Genomic DNA, 19,427 nt, shown 5'->3' on the forward strand with positions numbered 1-19,427 from the left:
AAGGCTAGAAAAGGATCTCAAAAACATAACACAGTTCCAAACAAAAATGACTTTTATTTGTAAAATAAAGGGCCCATTTGTTTTTTTCCACACCACATATACCAACAAAACATTTTTAAAGCCTTTTTTCAGGGGCCTGAACCAAGCGATCTTTCACGTGATTGGACGATGCGGTGTTCTTAATTGGCTGGGATGCAGATATGCACACAAGTCCTCCAGTAGCATGCACTAGATGCACTAATTAAAACACTTGCACACGTCTTATGTGGCCATTAGAACAAAATGACCAGCCAGTGCACTGTTGGAGTGCACAGGTGTGAACAGGAGTTGGTGAAGTGCCACACGTGCAGCTTTCACACACATTGAAGTTCCCATCCGATCAGATTGAGATTATGTAATCGGGTAATGTGGTCTGAATAGGCAGGTTTAGTGCCCATGTTTAACCCTTGGTTAGGGTTATTCACCCGAGGCTTCTTCACCTCAGTAACACCTCAGAAACTATAGCATAGTTACAGCCGTTTATACAGACGCTTAGCTGTAAGGTCCAGTGGAGACTTCATACATCACTCATTTCTGTCACAATTGTGTTGAATAAAAAAAACAATTAACATGCAAATAATTGTGGTATAAAATACACACACACATCAGGGCTACAGGGAGAGGAATGGGCGGGGCTCATGTTCCTGGCGCGCGCCAGGGGGCGGGGTCAGTAGGCATTCTCTTTGGTGGTTATGGTAACGAGCAGCTTGGCAGCCTTGGCGATGTCATAGGCACACTGGATGACCTGCTGCGTTAGCAGCAGTGGGTCGGTGGGCGGGACAGCCCCGTCGGGTGGACACGCCCCCCGACACTCGTCCTGCAGGCGACGCGCCCCACCCGCCAGCGAGCGCAAAGACGCACGTGCCGACGCCGAGCGCGGCTCCTTGTGGAAGAACAGGAGAACATGGGAAACTTACAAGACGTGATGTGGCTGATGCAGGATCAGTTTATTCCCTTATCGTTCAACTGAAACTACCACTAGAAGGACACAAGGGCCTGAGCAAAGATCAGTATAGACCAGTTAAAGTATCACTTTCCTACAACATATCTATGAACAATAAGGGATTCTTATTACCTTACTAAAGACATATCTTTCCTGGAAAAGTCATTGTGTACATTAAATGCTGCTTAGCAAAGTACCTCAGAGAGAACGATAATCAGGGGAAATCCTACAAGGTGTAATACTACCAGGAGTAATCCTACAAGGTGTAATACTACCAGGAGTAATCCTACCAGGGGTAATACTACCAGGAGTAATCCTACAAGGTGTAATACTACCAGGAGTAATCCTACAATGTGTAATACTACCAGGAGTAATCCTACCATGTGTAATCCTACCAGGAGTAATCCTACCGGGTTTAATACTACCATGTGTAATACTACCAGGAGTAATCCTATCAGGAGTAATACTACCAGGAGTAATCATACCAGGTGTAATCCTACCAGGCATTATCCTACCATGTGTAATACTACCCGGAAGTAATCCTACCATGTGTAATACTACCAGAAGTAATCCTACCAGGAGTAATCCTACCATGTGTAATACTACCAAGCATAATCCTACCAGGCATAATCCTAACAAGCGTAATCCTACCAGGCGTAATACTACCAGGTGTAATCCTACCAGGTGTAATCCTACCAGGGGTAATCCTACCAGGCATAATACTACCAGGTGTAATCCTACCAGGGTTAATCCTACCAGGCATAATAATACCAGGCACAATCCTACCAGTCGTAATCCTACCATGTGTAATCCTACCAGGAGTAATACTACCAGGAGTAATCCTACCAGGCGTAATCCTACCAGGCGTAATCCTACCAGGCGTAATCCTACCAGGCATAATTCTACCAGGGGTAATCCTACCAGGCGTAATCCTACCAGGCGTAATCCTACCAGGTGTAATCCTACCAGGCATAATTCTACCAGGGGTAATCCTGTGAAGTAGCGGAACAGTGTTGCCCTTACCTGAGGAAACAGTGCGACCATTCCACTCACAGCCATGTGTATTCTTTCTGCACAGGATATAAAGCTGTGGGGACAGAGAGGGAGATGTTAGACCCTGGGAGACAGCACCTGCCAATCTGAAAAGAGCGAGAACCAAGGCCAGACCCACTGCAAAACTGTCCATTAGCAGGATTAGGAGATTAGGATTAGAGGGGTGGGGTGGTCTCACTCAGGTCCTGTATGGCCATGGCATTTCAGTGTTTAGTGGTTTCCCTGATCTCAGGAATGTAAATCACATTCAATGTCAGACAAGGGCAGGCACTAAAAGGCAGATATGTCGCGGTCCAGAACCACGACCACACCAGTCTGCATTTCACTGTCACAAACGTACACAAACGTAATCCAGGACGTTACCCCGCCAGCTCATGTCTGACATGTTAGGATCAGAAATCCAGCACCTGGGAATGGAATCTGACCAAAAAACCACTAAACTCTGCCACCTTTGGTGGGCAGTGATTCATGATCCATTAGAATACTTTTCCATGCAGATTTCGTATGTTAGTGGGAGTAAAGTTAGTGAATGTTAAAATATATGAACAAACAAACAAATAATAATAATTGTTAGTCTAGGTTCTCCTCAGAGATTTGTGTATTAATAAAAACTATAGTGCGTACTGGAAATGTCTGGGATTATCTGCTTTAATAAACTTTTCATCTCACAACATCTTGAAATGAACTGGACACATATGATGTGTTCAGACTGGTGGTCAAAGCTAATTTTTTTTCTCCAGATTTCCAGAACATACCTTGTACTTTACATCTAAAAAACAAAATGTAAAGGCAAACATGAAGGTCAGTTCTCATCTCAGCAGTGGTTAGACACCAACTCGGCCACTTTTGCAGACCTTGCCCTTGTTTGAACATGCAGCCGGACCTGATGAGGGTTTAATCCGCCAGGTGAAGCGAGTGCAGGGGAAACACTCAAATGGAGCTGAATGGGTCGAGCAGCCTGACACCAAGCCAGCCAGCAGCAACAGGTGGGGTAGAGGGGTTAGTGGGCCGGAGAGGAAGAGGAAGAGGAAGACACCGTGCCTGGGAGGCAGGTGCACAGGCCCGAGTACCAGGAGGCCGGGTCGCCCGGGCCCATCGGGTTGCTGGCGGTCCCGGAGCTCCGCCCCCCGAGGGCCTGCAGGGTGGAAGGGGGCTTCTCAGCCCAGGGCATCAGCGTACTGAAGCAGCCCAGGCTGTGACGCAGCCGGCGGACGCTCTGCCTCGACTCGGGAGGCCTGCTGGAGGGTGGGGTTGGTGGGCGGGGCCAAGAGCAGGTAACACCCCCCAACCACCTCCCCACCCCGAATAATTGGCAGCCCAGGGGCAGGGAGAGCAGAGGGATGAGAAGAGATACAGAGCATGAAAGAAGAACGGGCAGGAGGGCAGATATGAAGCATTTTAGAGAGGCTGGTAGAATAACTGGATGAGAGGAAGAGGATGGGTATTAGCAGGAAGGTGTCGCTAACGCTGACGAGGAAGGCTGGCTAAGGGAAGAACCGAAGGAGTGTTACACAACTGCACACCTTTGCAATGGAGACCCCGCTATGCCTTTTGACCTTGGGCCCAGGATTTCTGAAGGTGTGGTTCAGTCGTATGGTATCTCTCTCTGCAGCACTGCGGGACATGCATGTCTCTCTCTTTGAGCTCTGCAATCATGTGGGGGTGTCTCTCTTAGATTAGCACCATCACGTAAGTGTCGGTCATGGTGATGGAATGTATATGTGTGTCTCTCTCAGGATAGTGCACTTGCATTTGTGTATGTACTATTTGTGCTGTAGTCATGTGTAATTGGAGGGTGTCAGGTGTCTCTCTCTACAGTGTCCTGGAATATCTCCCTTTCTCTAAAGTACTATGGAATGCGTGTCTCTCTCTACAGTGCTGTGGGATGTGTGTTTCCCTCTACAGCACTGGGGGACTTTTGTCTCTCTACAGTTCTGTGGGATGAGTCTCTCTCTAAAGTACTGTGGGATGTGTTTCTCTCTCTGTGGTGCTGTAAATCTGTCTCTCTGAAATGCTGAGACATGTCTCTCTATCCAATGCTAAAGTTTGAGTCTCTCTGGAGTACTGAGAGGTGTGTGTGTCTCTTCAGAGCTACAGGCTGAGTCTCTCTGAAGTGCTGAGAGGTGTGTGTCTCTATTCAGAGCTACAGGCTGAGTCTCTCTGAAGTCCTGAGAGGTGTGTGTCTCTCTTCAGAGCTACAGGCTGAGTCTCTCTGAAGTGCTGTTGGTTAGTGTTTTTCCTCTAGAGTGCTGGATGTGTCTCTCTGCGTGTCTCACCTGTCATGCTGGTCCTCCTGTGCTGCCCTAAGCAGCTCTTGGATGTTCTTAGTGATCTGCTCGGTCTTGTGGATCACCTCCTCTGTAGTGGGCAGTGCTGGCGTAGGCTCCGCCTCTGGACCTTGAAGCTCCTCCTCCCTTGAGCGAGTGCACTGTAGTCTCTTACCACCCCCCCTGAGAGAGAAAGAGGGGGAGAGAGAGAGAGAGAGAGAGAGAGAGAGAGAGCTCAAAGCAAAAGAAAGAACAGTTTCAGAAAACTGGAAAGGCTACAAGTTGGTTGAGTAGTTTGCAGTTTGATGCCATATTGCAGACCAAGATCTCTAAGGTCTTAATTTGTAATTGATAATTAATTCAATCGTTTGAGAAGATCTTTGCTAGTGTGCCTTGAATCCAGTGTGAATTAAACCCAGTGTGCATTAGTCAGTGTGGATCTGGTGCAGAGACCGTGAGCTGAGATGATGTAATCAGTAAATGAGCTCTCTACCCAGAATGATCCAGTTCAGAATCGTTGACTGTGTTGTCATAGTCACCATCAGACACACTGGTCTTCTTGTCAGCCTTGGAGATCTAAAGACACGATACACACACAGGTCACAGAACACTACAGGACTGGTGATACACACACACACACACACACACACACACACACACACACACACACACACACACACAGGTCACAGAACACTACAGGACTGGTGATACACACACACACACACAGGTCACAGAACACTACAGCACTGGTGACACACACACACACACACAGGTCACAGCACACTACCGGACTGGTGACACACACACGCACACACACACACACACACACACAGGTCACAGAACACTACAGGACTGGTGACACACACAGGTCACAGAACACTACAGGACTGGTGAGACACACACAGATCACAGCACAGGTCACAGAACACTACAGGACTGGTGACACACACACACACACACGCAGGTCACAGAACACTACAGGACTGGTGACACACACACGCAGGTCACAGAACACTACAGGACTGGTGACACACACACGCAGGTCACAGAACACTACAGGACTGGTGACACACACACACACACACACACACACACACACACACACACAGGTCACAGAACACTACAGCACAGGTTGCAGAACGGCACAGGACTGATGAGACACACGAACACACGCAGGTCACAACACCACAGGGCTGGTGAAATCATAAAAAACTGTATCAAATATAAAATAGTTTCCATTCATCATATGTACAATTCTTAATACTGTACCAGTCATAATGACTATCAACCAGTCATAAAGACTTCAGGTGTGTATAGATATCTAATTTCTCAGAAGCTACACTCCTTATAGTTTAACATCATGCTCTTGCAGTTAAACTGCCAAGAACTGTGCAAAAGATGTGATGACAGATTCATGTGATATAACGCACATCAGATTGCCATGTAAAATAGAATGGAATTTAGCACACTAAATCCCACACACTTCTGATTCCTACCAGTGAGTGTACCAAATGAATCTAGATTTCTTCCAGGAAATCAAAGCTTTAAAACACAAAGCTGCAAAGAGAAACAAGCGACCAGTGACCCAAATCCACCCACCCAGGACAAAGCAGACACAAGCAAGACTGTGCTGTGATAAAGAAGATCAGTGTGGATTTAAGGTTAAGAGGGTGTTAGGATGAATCATTATGTTTTACATATGAGAAAAAACTGATTACATTTCAACACATTCAAATGTGGTTGAAATTAGCTTTTTAAGCAAATATCAAGATGATATTTGCATTCATGGGCATCTTGCGAATCCTTCAGTCATTTTGCAGTTGAAAAATCAGCCAGGTAGTTCAATATGAGTGGCAGCAGCCTAGCTCCGTAGCAGCCTAGCTCCGTAGCAGACTAGCGGAGTCTCAGTTGCAGACTAGTGGAGTCTCAGTTGCAGACTAGTGGAGTCTCAGTTGCAGACTAGTGGAGTCTCACTAGCAGGCTAGTGGAGTCTCACTAGCAGGCTAGTGGAGTCTCACTAGCAGGCTAGTGGATTCTCAGTTGCAGGCTAGCGGAGTCTCAGTTGCAGGCTAGCGGAGTCTCAGTTGCAGGCTAGTGGAGTCTCACTAGCAGGCTAGTGGAGTCTCAGTTGCAGGCTAGTGGAGTCTCAGTTGCAGGCTAGTGGAGTCTCAGTTGCAGTCTAGTGGAGTCTCAGTTGCAGTCTAGTGGAGTCTCAGTTGCAGTCTAGTGGAGTCTCAGTTGCAGTCTAGTGGAGTCTCAGTTGCAGACTAGGGGAGTCTCAGTTGCAGACTAGGGGAGTCTCAGTTGCAGACTAGTGGAGTCTCACTAGCAGGCTAGTGGATTCTCAGTTGCAGGCTAGCGGAGTCTCAGTTGCAGGCTAGCGGAGTCTCAGTTGCAGGCTAGCGGAGTCTTGCAGGCTAGCGGAGTCTCAGTTGCAGGCTAGCGGAGTCTCAGTTGCAGGCTAGCGGAGTCTCAGTTGCAGGCTAGCGGAGTCTTGCAGGCTAGCAGAGTCTCAGTAGCAGACTAGCAGAGTCTCAGTAGCAGACTAGCAGAGTCTCAGTAGCAGACTAGCAGAGTCTCAGTAGCAGACTAGCAGAGTCTCAGTAGCAGACTAGCAGAGTCTCAGTTGCAGACTAGCAGAGTCTCAGTAGCGGACTAGCAGAGTCTCAGTAGCGGACTAGCAGAGTCTCAGTAGCGGACTAGCAGAGTCTCAGTAGCAGACTAGCAGTCTCAGTAGCAGACTAGCGGAGTCTCAGTAGCAGGGGGACAGCTACGTCTTAGCACAACCGAAGCTAAACACAGGCACGCAGCCGCACACAGCAGGGTGGCTCTGCCCGTGATGTTAACGGTGAAGGCGGAGGTACATCCCTGGTGGCAGCAGCACCCCAAAGACGGGCGTAGACACCAGCGGGTGGAGTGAGGGCTGACGTCGGTGGAGGAGATGGACCAGAGGAACACGGGTGGAGGAGATGAGGCGGAGAGGGGAGGGAGCCTCTCTGGCCGGGTGTGTCGGGGCCCAGAGCGGGTGAGGGTGTAGCGCCACCCGGGGGCGCCATCATCCCATGATGAGGAGTGTGAGGAGGAAAGGGGGAGGAGGGAAGAGGAGGGGCCAGCGAACACACCCAACCTGAGCTACAACAAACAAAAGGGGGCGGGGCAGACTGTGAGCGAATCACGAATGACAGAAGAGGGTGGAGAAGGGGTGATGGAGACCTCTCCTGCCCTGGGCTCCTGCACTTTGTGAGCTGAAGCTGGTGTGGTAGCACAAACACGTGTTCCAAGATGACTGCCATGCTTATCAACGTTTCCCGTTGTCTGAAAATTTGCTATCACTCCCAGGATCATTGGTGAGACAGCCTTGTAATTACAAGATAATGATACCACAATAATGGTATCAAACATTTTTAACATGTACATGGGAAGTACATTGAACGGGTGTTGCAGCACCCCCTAGAGGAGGACAGTAGAGAATAGGCCCCTACACAGTTTAAATAAACAAATTAAAACAAAGTCCCCCCCTCCTACAACCAACAACATAAGTGTCATTAAAATAGCTTTATGCTTTATTGCATAGCTGCTTTATTTAAATGCATCACATTGTAGTAACAACAGTAGGCTACTCAGTACTTATACAGTAGTGCAGTAACTAAAGTACTTAACTTATTTACGCAATGGCAAATATGTGAACGAGTATCATGTGAATGTACTCACTGATAGTGTGTGTAGAATGTGAGAACGACTGGTATCGCACAACATATTTCAGTCCTTGGATATGTGCTGCTTTGTCTTTTCAGGTTAAGTGTGAAGGGGGGTGTAGGACAGGGAGGAGAGGAGTGAGCGTTAGAGACCAGCTGTACTTACATGGGTAGGACAGGCTTGCAGAGAGGGGAACTCTTCCGAGCACGGGGACTCACCCCCAGGGAGAAAGGGCGCGAGACCCGCGCTCGTCTCATACATAGACGCGGGGCGGCTCAGCCAGGCATACGGGCGACGCGTCAGGACGACAGGGGGCAGCGGGACAGGAGGCAGGGGGACAGGGGAGTTGGGGACGGAGGGACACCCAGGGCCCTGATACTGAGGATGGATGGAAACCTGATGCCTGAGTGAGCTGTTCTCAGTGTGCAGAGACTGACACTGGGGGGGAAGAGAAGAAAGAGAGGGAGAGACAGAAAGAGGAAGAGAGAGAGACAGAGAGGAGGGGGGAGGTGGGGCTTTCAGACTGAGATAGACTGCAAGACATCAGCAGAAAATCCAGGGTAGCTCAGCTAGCTGGGTAAAGCTCCAGGAAGTGAAATTATCACGCTAATCTGTCCAACCCTTCATGTGGTTGATCTCAACAGCAACATCTTCAAGTGTGCAGTTAGACCAAACGTCAGACCAATCTGTGGTGCAGGAGGGGGCACGCACAGAAAGAAAGGGTCTCTGCCCAAAGAAACCTAAACTCCTGAACTAAAGCCCTGGACAAAAGCCTGGACCCTGGCTGGAAGCCTTTATGACTGGTTGGGGATGAGAGTGGGAATTCTGGGAATTTCATGTCCTTAAAAGTCTTCATTTTGTCTCCATGCTCATCAATGGTGGCAGATGGCGCTATTTTCAAAGCACACACACACGAGGTGCCCAGCTGTGTTCACACCACCGCCACGCTCAGAGTCAGAGGGCACAAACCAGCTCAGAGATCCAGTTTGGAGAGAACACACATCAGATCCTTGACGCATTCACACAAACGTCAATGTCCTTTGAGATCACCAAATCATCTGTACTTAATCGTAGCGTTTCGTCTGCATCTATGACGAGCAGATGTGTGGACCTCTACAAGCTCGTTCTGATGCAGCTCATGTAACGTGGACCTTCCAAAATAAAATAACACTGGGACAATTCATGTCAATGCCCATGCAGTCATATGATGAATGTAAGAAAGCAGACGCATTCACAAAAACGGTGAAGTGAGTGAGGACACAAGGATTATCGTACCGTAATATTTATTGTTCTTTAGCCAGTCAAAAAAGGCATGCAGCAACAAACAGCAGGTTATGATGCATGCTTCCACAATTATTAGCATATCATTTTAATGGCACTTCTTGTTTAATAAATTAAGGTCTTCCAAAATAAAATGAGGCCCAAAATTACTGACGTGCAAAAAATCACAACAGGGTTTGATTAACATTCCAGTGTGACATCAGGTCATTCCAGAGTTACGTCAGGTTATTCCGAGCCGCGTTCAGAGCCAGAGGGAACCGGGCTGGGTTATTCCTGCCATCTCCTGCAGGATCTAAAGATGTGGGAGGCATGCAGGATGAAGCATGCGGATGTGAAGCATGCGGAGAAGGCCCGGGAGATGAGGGGTGTGTTGGGGGAGGCTGGCCTTCTGGTAAACCCTAGGTGAGGTTCCTGTCCTGGGAGGAGAGACAGGGACAGTCAACCTCAGAGCACCACCAGGTGCACCAGGCATTTACTCCGAAGCCGTTCGCCTTGTTCTGCTGCCTTGGCCGTCGCCCTGGAGCTATTCGGGGTTAAGGACATGACCGTGGTCGCTATAGCGTAGTTATAGCTTTTTCCTTAAACTCAAACTACTGAAATTCCTGTACCTTCTCCTGAAACTCTGAAACTGCTGAAGCTCTAGAACCTTTTCCTAAACTTCAAACTGCTGAAGGTCCAGTACCTTCTCTTGAACTTCAAACTGCTGAAGGTGCAGTACCTTCTCCTGCATGACTCGCAGCTCCTCGCTCAGCGTGGTGTTGGCCTTCATCAGCTGCTGGATCTTGGCCTCCGAGGCCGCCAGTGCTCCCTTCACCTCCTGAAACTCCCGCGCGCTCACCGGGCCATCGGACACATCGGAGTCCATACTCTGAGCAAGGAAACAGTGTGTGTGTGCAGAGGGGAAGACTGTCTTCCTGGTTCATAGCACAAAAACCATTGGGGACAACCACATCAATTAGCCAATAACCAATCAGTACAAACAGAAAAGAGAATAAATTAAATGAAAAGAAATGAGTGAATAGGTGAGTTTTGCACAGCAGGTGGTGCCAAAGAGCCTCTTGTGCTTGTCCTGGACACATGGTTTGTCTACTTTAAAGACGTAAGGGGGCACATTCTAAAGTCTTAAAAAATGTTTGTGTGGTATTAAATTAAATTAAATTTTGGTGTTAAATTAAATACTTACAACAAAAAAGAGAACAGAAATATGATAAAACACTGATTAATATAGAATGACCAAACGTCCGTATTTCCCGGGACATGTCCGTATTTCACGTCCGGCGTCCCGGGTTTTTTTTTTAAGTGAGGAAATGTCATCTGGCCATTAATTCTACAGGCACATCGTACTTAACTGGCGGACCACGGTCCGGATCCGGGAGAGACGGGAGAATTAATTTTAAAGCGTAGTGTTACCCCCCCCCCCCCCTCCTAATTAATAACCACCCAAACTGGTTCATCTCTCCCAGCTGAGCATGGTCTGGATGTGGTCCCAATATTCTAATGAGCATGAATATGAATAACGAGTATTTTAATACTCGGGAGAAGATCAGTACTCACAGTGGTCAAGTTTGTATGTCAGCACTGGGAAGTTGTATCAAAGATGAAGTTGGATTAGCTTATTACTGGCTAGTTTACAACAGTTAGCTGAGGTTACGTTAGATATCAGGTATAGCTAAAAAGTTATTCACACCAAAATTCACTCTGCTTTGACCTTGTGCTTCATTCAGTCTTTTTTTGGTTTGTTCTACTTCTGTATTTCTTTCCATTACTGAAGTGGTGTCGGCTGTTGTAGGTACAGCCGTAACATTCTCTGCTATTCCTGTGCAACTAGCTTGCTAGCGTTCACTGATATGTGCATGGAGTCACGTGAAGGACGTTGCTCACGTGCACGTGCAGGCTGTAGAGTGCACACACGTGGGCTGGTTGGTGGCTATGTAAGCAGACAGGCAGTCAGCCAGTCAAGTCCAAATAAAATGATTGCATGGGGGTTTTTATCATCCTGCAGCTGCCACCAATAAAATTCTTATTTATTTTTATTATCAAAACATTTGATTTATTGATGTGTTATTTGGACGTAAAGAATATTTTTAAAATGTGACAAAAGTGCTTGTAAAATAAATGACTGACAGGACCAGCGCTCCCTGGCCTCCACAGCATGTGTTTGTGATTGGCTCACCTTGGTCCTGTTCGCCATCCCGCAGGGCACGTCCACGTCCGTGTCCTCGTCCGATGCCACGCTGTCGTAGTCGGGCTGGTCGGTGTCCTGGCTCTCACTGCCGTGACGGCTGCTGAGACGCTTTGCCATCGGCTCGTCTGCGGAAAAAGAGAAGAAACAGTGTGTCGAACAACACTGGTGTGGTCAGACATCGTCTGCTGCAAAACAAATGATGATATCTGCCTGTCGTAATCAGGCTTCGTGAACCATATCAGCAAGTTAACGGTGCTGCCTGCAGTGCACTGGTGAGCACTGGAAGGTGTGTTAGGCCAGTATACTGATTTGAAGGCCACGTGGATGGACGAGACCTTTAAGAACGGCGCACGTGTTCCCCAGCTGACGACGCCTCGCGTCGCTTAATATGTCAATGATGAGAGTCGCAAACTCGTGAGCGTTGAACCTCGCGAGCTTCTGCCTTCCCTGGAGAAGCAACACCAACATTTGGACTTTAAGGAAAAAAAAAAAAAAAACATACTGCACACTGTGTACTTACTTCCAAGCAAGTGTAATAAAAGAAATACAAAGTTACAAACTCCTTTAAAAGTTTTTTTTATGTAATATAATTAAAAATATATTTATCAGTTCTTTTAGAAAGATGAAACAGAGTTACTAGACAGGACATATATATATATCAAAATAGAAAATCATCACACTGGTGGTGTGTGCTGTCACCCTACAGACTTAGGAACATGAGAACAGAGGCGCTAAGCAGACACAGCGCACACACACTTGCCTGGTTGCGCGTCGACGAGTATTCGGGGTTCACAGGAAGAAAAGGCACAAAAGCAGCGGCGTTGGCCAGCGCGCTGTGCGTCTGTGTGGTGTGCCAGACTGTAGGACCACAAAACACCAGAGTGATTCCCCACGAGGGTTTTCACACGTGCCTCAAACACACCAGACAGCCATAAGGACTCCTGTGTGAAAGGCTGGACTTAATTACTTTAGTGAACTTGTAAAAACGTTTTGCAACTTGTCTACTTTTTGCTACTCGTCTGTATTTATTTACGTACGTCTGCTAAGCTAGTGTCTGCTGTGTAAAGATACTGCTCTCAGAACTCTGTATGCTGCGAGCATGTGTTGTGCGGGGCCACATGCGGGTCCCCATGAGGGACGGGTGTAGGACAAGTGTAGCAGTGTGGTGGAGACGTGGAGCCCCACCGGCGTCAGTCTCTCTCCTGTCCACCTCATCATACACGTCCATCGCCAGCTCCTCAAACAGGTGGTTACTGAGCTGCTCCCATGTGACACACACAAACAGCAAATAAATATCTGTGGTACTGATTAACTATACATTACGCATTCATCATCAGATATCCTACATACAGACTACTGCAAATTCACTTCATGTAACACACAGACTTGTCACTTGATCACTAGATAAACACTCGGGAATTGTATGAATGTAGATAAACAGTCATCAGTTATAGGAAGACAAACACTCCTTAACTGTATTAGGACTATAAACTCACCGACTGCAGTTTTCTTTTTGCAGCTTTGGCAAGTTCTGTCAAATCCTGACTGTTACCGGAATGAGAAATTAATGAGTAAAGTTAAAACACTTTAAGACGATAACCATCCTGAAACACCACAGCTGCGACAAGCGGAGCTAACTTCAGTGTACACAGAAGATTTTTTTACTTATTAATCACTTACATGTTTCTTTCACATCAAAGAATCAATAAAGGTGAAGGAAATGAGTCAGACAAGACGCTACGTGACAGAAATGACCAGAATCTCCTGGAGAGTGACTCACATATGGGGAAAGCAGTCTTAACATCATTACCTGTCAGCCAGCTGTGGTATGATGAAGTGCTGTCCATTCTTGTGATCTGAATATCCAAAGGAAGTGTTGGATAACATTACTAAGACTTAAACTACAATATGAGTAGTTTATTAACGCAGCTATTTAAAAAGTGTGGATAATATTTTACTGGGTTTTTTTTTTTTACAGTCATGGGTAGTGTCAATCAGGAACCCATTTAAAAGCATTTTACAAAAGGTGAACGAACGGTCGCAAAGAATATCCAGACTGGTTCTTACACCTTCAAATGTTGTGATGGGTTTGGCCAGAAGAGGAGCGTTTGCAGGTGGACCTCACCTGGTTTCCTGCCACACAGGTAAAAGGCTAGTCTGTCCGTGAGCTCGTACTGTATCTCCACCAGACGGTCTGCCAAGTCCACGTTGCCCACCTCTCTGTGGACACAGCACACAGTTTTACCCTGCACACATCCATTTTACCCCCCGCACATCCATTTTACCCTGCACACACCGTTTTTGCCCCATGGTCTATGGTTTTACTCCTCAAACATGCCCCACCAGTCATGGGCAGTGGTAATGCTGCACTGGGAATGCCCCTACCAGGAGGTATTTTTTTTGGGAGGCAAATTCTCCATCACCTGGCGTAGTCGATGGGCATGTTGCCGTGGGCGTCCAGCGCTCCGGGGTCAGCTCCATACACAGCTAGCAGCTCTGCCTGACACACCTGTCCTGCCTTGGCTGCCACGTGCAAGGGAGTAGTGCCCTTCTCCTGTTCACACACACACACACATTAGGCACACACTACAGATAGATCGTGCCACACTGCAGGTTTTCCAGGGTGTTACCGGATGGAAGAAGTTGGCCTGGGCTCCAAGAGAGAGCAGTCTCAGACTGGTCTCCAGGTTCCCGCTCCTCACACTGGAATGGAGTTGCTGGTGGTTCAAACACAGTGAACAACTATGAACATTAGGAAGATAAACCTCACTTTTCATATACACCAAGTGCTTATAATAAACTTACCAGTATACTGCAATAAATACATTTAAATTAAATATGACATTCACATATCAAGTGGGAAACTATCCAAAAAGAATAATATTTCACATTGAGTAGATATGTGAAAATGTATTCTCTCACTTTACTCAGATCTCTCGCTGTGCAGCTGTCCTCGTCACGACACGGCATCCGATGTACGAAGGCCAGCATCTGATATTTGGCTTTTATGAACTCGGCCTTGTTTGGGCTGAAGGAGAGAGAGCACAGAGGGGCTGATGGGCCTACACACCATCGAGCGCTCTGCGCGCACTGCGGCCCAGCGCTAATCTCACACCTCAGGTGGGAACACACTTCAATCTCCCCAATCTGGTGACTTTTTACTGCTTAAAATACAATAAGCAGTAGTGGCGCAACTTCAAAGGCTCTCGAACGCCACGAGAGCACACTGCCACATTTGGGCAATGAAAGAAACCACAGTCACCCAAACGGACACAACACGGCTTCTGAAGAACTTTTACTTTTACATGAAACTTGAAATAGGTTTTCTGCACAAAACAAAACAGCAAACAGATGAAAACTGAAAAAGGAAAGGGCTAAGGAACAATTTTGAGGGCTCTGTACGAGGGCAGGGAATTCTTATTGGCTGAGAGTATGGAGCAATGCCGACAGCGCTCACTCCTATTGGCTGGTGAAGTTCATTTCTATTGGCTGGAGGCTCGGGTGCTTACTGGAGTTTGTCGTGAGTCAAGGTCTTCCGTCTGCTCCCCACGCCAGACGCAGGGTCCAGCAGGGAATGTTCCCAGATGGAGTTTGCCCCATTATTATACAAGGTTTGGACCATCTGAGGACACAGGAAAAACGTCTCTGTTAGTGGACAGACCCCAAGCGAAAGCCATCCAAAGTAACAAAATGCCTTTACTGTTAATATTAAATGGCTCATTTATAAGTTCAGAGGGACGATGTGAAATGAGGAGATCGTTCTGGGCATCAAAGAGTAGCCACTCGCTTCATTAAAGTGCACGGTGAAGAGGAGCTAATTTAGCTTAAGGAGATCAGTACCACGCTGAAACACGCAGAGACTTTGTTCAAATGGCATCTTTAAAATGTCAACCCACTATTTTGAATACATTCTCAGCGATCAAAGATCCTGACAACAGACCTGCAAAAAAGGGTTGTTATTGTATCTAACAAAGACCTGAGATAACGTGGGTTATTATGGGGCAGACAGAGACAGGTGGGGGAGGGGGGTTTGCATGTGTGTTTGTTTACAGGAGTGGATATATAATGTGTTACAGAGGGGTCAGCCAAAACTGTGAATGTCATGTTTGGAGTGTGCATTGTACATTCAGGCCTCCAATACAACTCAAACATTATGTGTGTGTGTGTGTGTGTGTGTGTGTGTGTGTGTGTGTGTGACTCATACACAGCCAGTAGCTACAACAAAGCCCAGAATGCATGTGAGTTTATACAGCACACGTGTGTGTATGTGCCTGTGAACTCGTATCTTGCCAGTAGCCACATCAAAGTCCAGAATGTATGTGAGTTTATACGGTTTGAGTGTGTGAGTACTAACAGATCTGAGCGGTGTGTGTGTGCATCTCACCTGTAGCTGTGTAGGGGGCCAGGCTGTGTTTGTGAGATGGCGCACTTGTGAACTATGACGTCCAAGACTGCGATGTACACTGCAACACTGATCACATATCAGAACCGCTCTGTTCACCGACGCCCAGTGAGGGTCTGTCACAAACAAACAACCAACAGCCCCAGACAAACAAATCCAATCAGAGCCACGTCTCACAGTGGTCAATGTCCATTAGGGTTATTACGGCTCTAGCCTGGCACTGCACAACGTAAACCACGCACTTCTGAGAGATCAATTCTCCTCTCAAACTGTGGCTACAGGAATGATGTCAGGCAGCAGATCACATAGCAGGATCTGTCTGAATCCCCTTAAATAAAAACGAAAGAAGACGAGGATGCTCGTGCGGTCATGATCCGCACGACCCTGAAAACAAGGTTAAGTGAGCACATTCGGGAATTCTACCGACTCTGATGACGACGGTCCTGAAGATTTGCATATGCGGGCTTAAATGAAGCAAGAGCTTTGCTACTTTTACTGTAGCGTGATAAGAGGATGTGGCCCTGAACACTTCCTAGTATGGCCTGGGCCAAGAGACACGGCTTTATGCGTACAGCTGTGTAACTTCCTCTTTAACCGACTACAAATCTAACCACATCACAAAAGACGTACACACGCACACTGTTGGGCCTTCCATTCTCCTGCAGGTGAGACACCTTAGTTTATACATACAGGAACATGCATGCTCTATCTCACACACACACACACACACACACACACACACACACACACACACACACACACACACACACACACTCACACACACTCACACACACTCACACACACTCACACACACACACACACACACACACACACACACACACACACACACACACACACACTCACACACACACACACATAGAGCCAGGCGAAAGGGAAACACCAGAGGTCTACATCTTGCAGTGTAACACTTTCAGTCTGCAGCTACCAAACCCGGCAGCTGAAGCGTTATACGTTCGCACCAATAGGAAAAGCGATAGTAATAATAGCGTACAGCAGCATAATTCAGTACTTCAGAAAGTACCGGTCTGATTCCACGAAACCTGTATAACCACAAACCCGAACCCTCTAGAGGCTGACGCTTTTCCTGTGAAATCCATGTAAAGCTAAACTTAGGTTAAGCTTAGGTTGGTCGTAACTTGATTTTATTTAAGCCTCCATGCGTCTTCTCAGCATTACTTAGTTTCACGACCACCCCCCCCCCCCCCCCCCCCCCAAAAAAAGCAAATAAATCACAGATGCGCACGCGACAGCCCCAAGGACTGACGGTACCACGGCTGATGATGTGTGCGTCTAAGCAGCCGGCAACGAGACAACTTCTGTCTGTTTTTATTTTAAGCACATATTCAGCGCCATATTCAGCCCGTCAGAATCTCTGCGCTCCCACCCCCGTCTGATACGCATTTAGTCGCGCGCATGCGCACGCGCGAAAGAGCTTGGAATACAGTTTCTCTTCCTTTGAGATCGGGGAAACCCACCCGCAGCTTTGCACTGCAACACCGAAAATAGCGTCCAAACTTCGCCCGGAATACGGCAGCAAAATTGAGTGTGCCCGGACACCGTTAAAGGGTTAATTTAATCGGCTTGTAGTTGTTTGGAGTTACTCCTGTGAGATATTGACAACTGACATATCGACATAAGACATATTGACCGTTTGAAAACCAGAATACACTTATAATAACTGTCGTTTTTAAATGAAAATAATATTGACTAGACAATTTGATGTGGACAAAAGATCCGTTGGTTCACTGGACTGGAGTGCCACCTGTTCTAGTGGAGGCCGCACCCCACAGAGATAAACGACAGTGTGGCAGCCAGACTGGCAGAAAGAACAACTGTTGGCCCAAGTGAGTTACTGATGGATCCGCTGAGAGGTCCGGACACTTCCTCAAAGACACAGGAAGTGTCCAACAGCAGCTGCGAAGAGGCCAGGCGCCTGACACCAGAAACTCTACCTCTTCGTCTCCCTTTAACTAAATCTGTCTCCCTCTCTGTCTAGCTCTTATCCTGTCTCCCTCTCATCCTTTCTCTCTCTGCCTGCCTCGCTCACTCTTTGTTTCTCTTTCTCTTTCCCTCTCCCGTCTCTCTCCCTCTGTCTCCACCTCCCCTGTCTCTCTTTCTGTCTCCCTCTCTCTTTCTCTCTTCTCCAAATGCTTCCCCCAACCTCCTCCCTTACCGTCAGCTAAAATAAAACGTAGGCCAGAACGACTAAAAATATGTCCGCCCCCAACAACCGGGAGCTGATTGCGTCCTGCAGGACACAACTGGGCCCGATATGACCAGCTGAGGACACCAGGAAGATGAGGGAGACATTGACCTGTCCTACACTGCACTGTCCTAGACTGGCGTCTTTTCTCCTCCACAGTAACACCACTGACTGCCTCTTCCTCCTTTGCAGAAACAGCAATGTCAGTTTAATTAACAGCAGGGCAGTAAAAGAGAAGCTCTTCATTATTTATTTAGAGGGATACATTTAAAGCTAGATAACTCTTCTCTGCACACTGAAAGACCATTCTGTTGATCACACCAGCGAGAATATACCATGATGGCATCAAGACCAACATCAGAAAAGTACTGCGAGCAAGTGATGTTTTGTTTTTTTAGAAAAACCCAGCTAGCCGTAACCGAACCTATCTAACCATCCGCCATCTAACGTAACTTATCGTATTCACCACCAACTGACGTGACCGTTAGTTTTGGGCTTAGCACACAAAACACCTGTTTTCAAATAATACTTCACTGTTCTCACAGACTTGGATGTCGTCAAACGCGTTATTCACCATAACAAACGAGTTATATCACGCGTTGTACTTGTATTTTACTGCAAACCAAGAAAAATGCAAAAGTTTTTCCTGAACCAGCGTGACGGTGGTTAGTCTTTTAACGCGAGGACGCGCGTCTCACCTGGAGCGCCGCAGTCCGCGCAAACCTCGCTGTTTCGGATCCGTTTGGACATCCTCGCACAAACGCCAAAATTACCGTTTAACAGCGAACCGAGTGACCCAGGAAACTGACATGCCGCTTATTGTTCGGTCCTCTATTAAAATGAAGTTGTCTAGCTGCGGTTCTTGATTAACGGAGACCGCAAAAGCAGAAGTTGTGCCTCCGAGCTTCGCGCAAACGCGCGTAACTTGTGCAGTTTCTGGCGTGAAACGCGCCACTTTCGTGATGCACAGCTGCGGAAACCCGATGCACTCTCAGCACACAAGCGTGTGTCTTTGGTTCCGACAGCAAACTTCAGCCCTGTGGTTGGTGTAGCAGCTATCCAGCGCTATCTACAGTCGAGAAGGGCGCAAGTGCAACGTGCACTCGTTTAACCTTTGAGTCTCGTTTTCCATCATTTCCATCATGTTCCGTCACCTATTTTATTACAACTCCGTGTTGCAATGCTAATTTTGGGTATGAGAGACTTCATTTATTATAGTATTTTTCAATCTCTGCCAACACGTCAAGATATTTATATCCTGTGACGATTGATCGCGTTTATTGTGAGACCGCCTCATCTGCCCAGACGGGCGTGAACGCGCAGACGGGCGCAGTGAA

General features: G+C 47.3%; 1 protein-coding gene across 9 annotated transcripts; it reads right to left on the reverse strand.

Moving 5' to 3' along the window:
- Positions 1 to 34: 34 nt before the first annotated feature.
- On the reverse strand, positions 35 to 19,406 carry git2a (G protein-coupled receptor kinase interacting ArfGAP 2a). Of its 9 annotated transcripts, none has more exons than XM_076999108.1 (21): positions 18,789 to 19,406; positions 15,849 to 15,982; positions 14,974 to 15,086; positions 14,387 to 14,492; positions 14,095 to 14,181; positions 13,888 to 14,018; positions 13,590 to 13,684; positions 13,275 to 13,320; positions 12,961 to 13,009; positions 12,650 to 12,722; positions 12,225 to 12,322; positions 11,800 to 11,911; positions 11,453 to 11,589; positions 9,998 to 10,147; positions 8,164 to 8,436; positions 7,171 to 7,434; positions 4,796 to 4,878; positions 4,312 to 4,485; positions 3,106 to 3,327; positions 2,006 to 2,069; positions 35 to 922 (listed from the first exon to the last, which is right to left on the reverse strand). In XM_076999108.1, exons 1-21 carry the CDS (start codon positions 18,838 to 18,840, stop codon positions 707 to 709), a joined length of 2,679 nt encoding a protein of 892 aa, XP_076855223.1. In that variant the 5' UTR covers positions 18,841 to 19,406; the 3' UTR covers positions 35 to 706. The 9 variants fall into 9 exon arrangements, with proteins under 9 accessions (XP_076855223.1, XP_076855224.1, XP_076855228.1 ...); XM_076999109.1 differs by having other exon boundaries at positions 3,106 to 3,273; positions 18,789 to 19,405; XM_076999111.1 differs by having other exon boundaries at positions 787 to 922; positions 3,077 to 3,327; positions 18,789 to 19,404.
- Between the last annotated feature and the right edge of the window lie 21 nt (positions 19,407 to 19,427).

This window comes from Brachyhypopomus gauderio, chromosome 3, assembly GCF_052324685.1.
Source record: "Brachyhypopomus gauderio isolate BG-103 chromosome 3, BGAUD_0.2, whole genome shotgun sequence".
NCBI classification, from domain to species: Eukaryota; Metazoa; Chordata; class Actinopteri; order Gymnotiformes; family Hypopomidae; genus Brachyhypopomus; species Brachyhypopomus gauderio.

What these genes read in the sequence shown, in the direction of transcription:
- git2a (XM_076999108.1), bottom strand. Translation starts at nt 18,840, where the DNA reads ATGTCCAAACGGATCCGAAACAGCGAGGTTTGCGCGGACTGCGGCGCT. An exon ending in GGATGGCGAACAGGACCAAG is followed by an intron (nt 10,148 to 11,452) that starts GTGAGCCAATCA and finishes TTCCTTGCTCAG; the next exon opens with AGTATGGACTCCGATGTGTC. An exon ending in TGCAAGCCTGTCCTACCCAT is followed by an intron (nt 7,435 to 8,163) that starts GTAAGTACAGCT and finishes TGTTTGTTGTAG; the next exon opens with CTCAGGTTGGGTGTGTTCGC.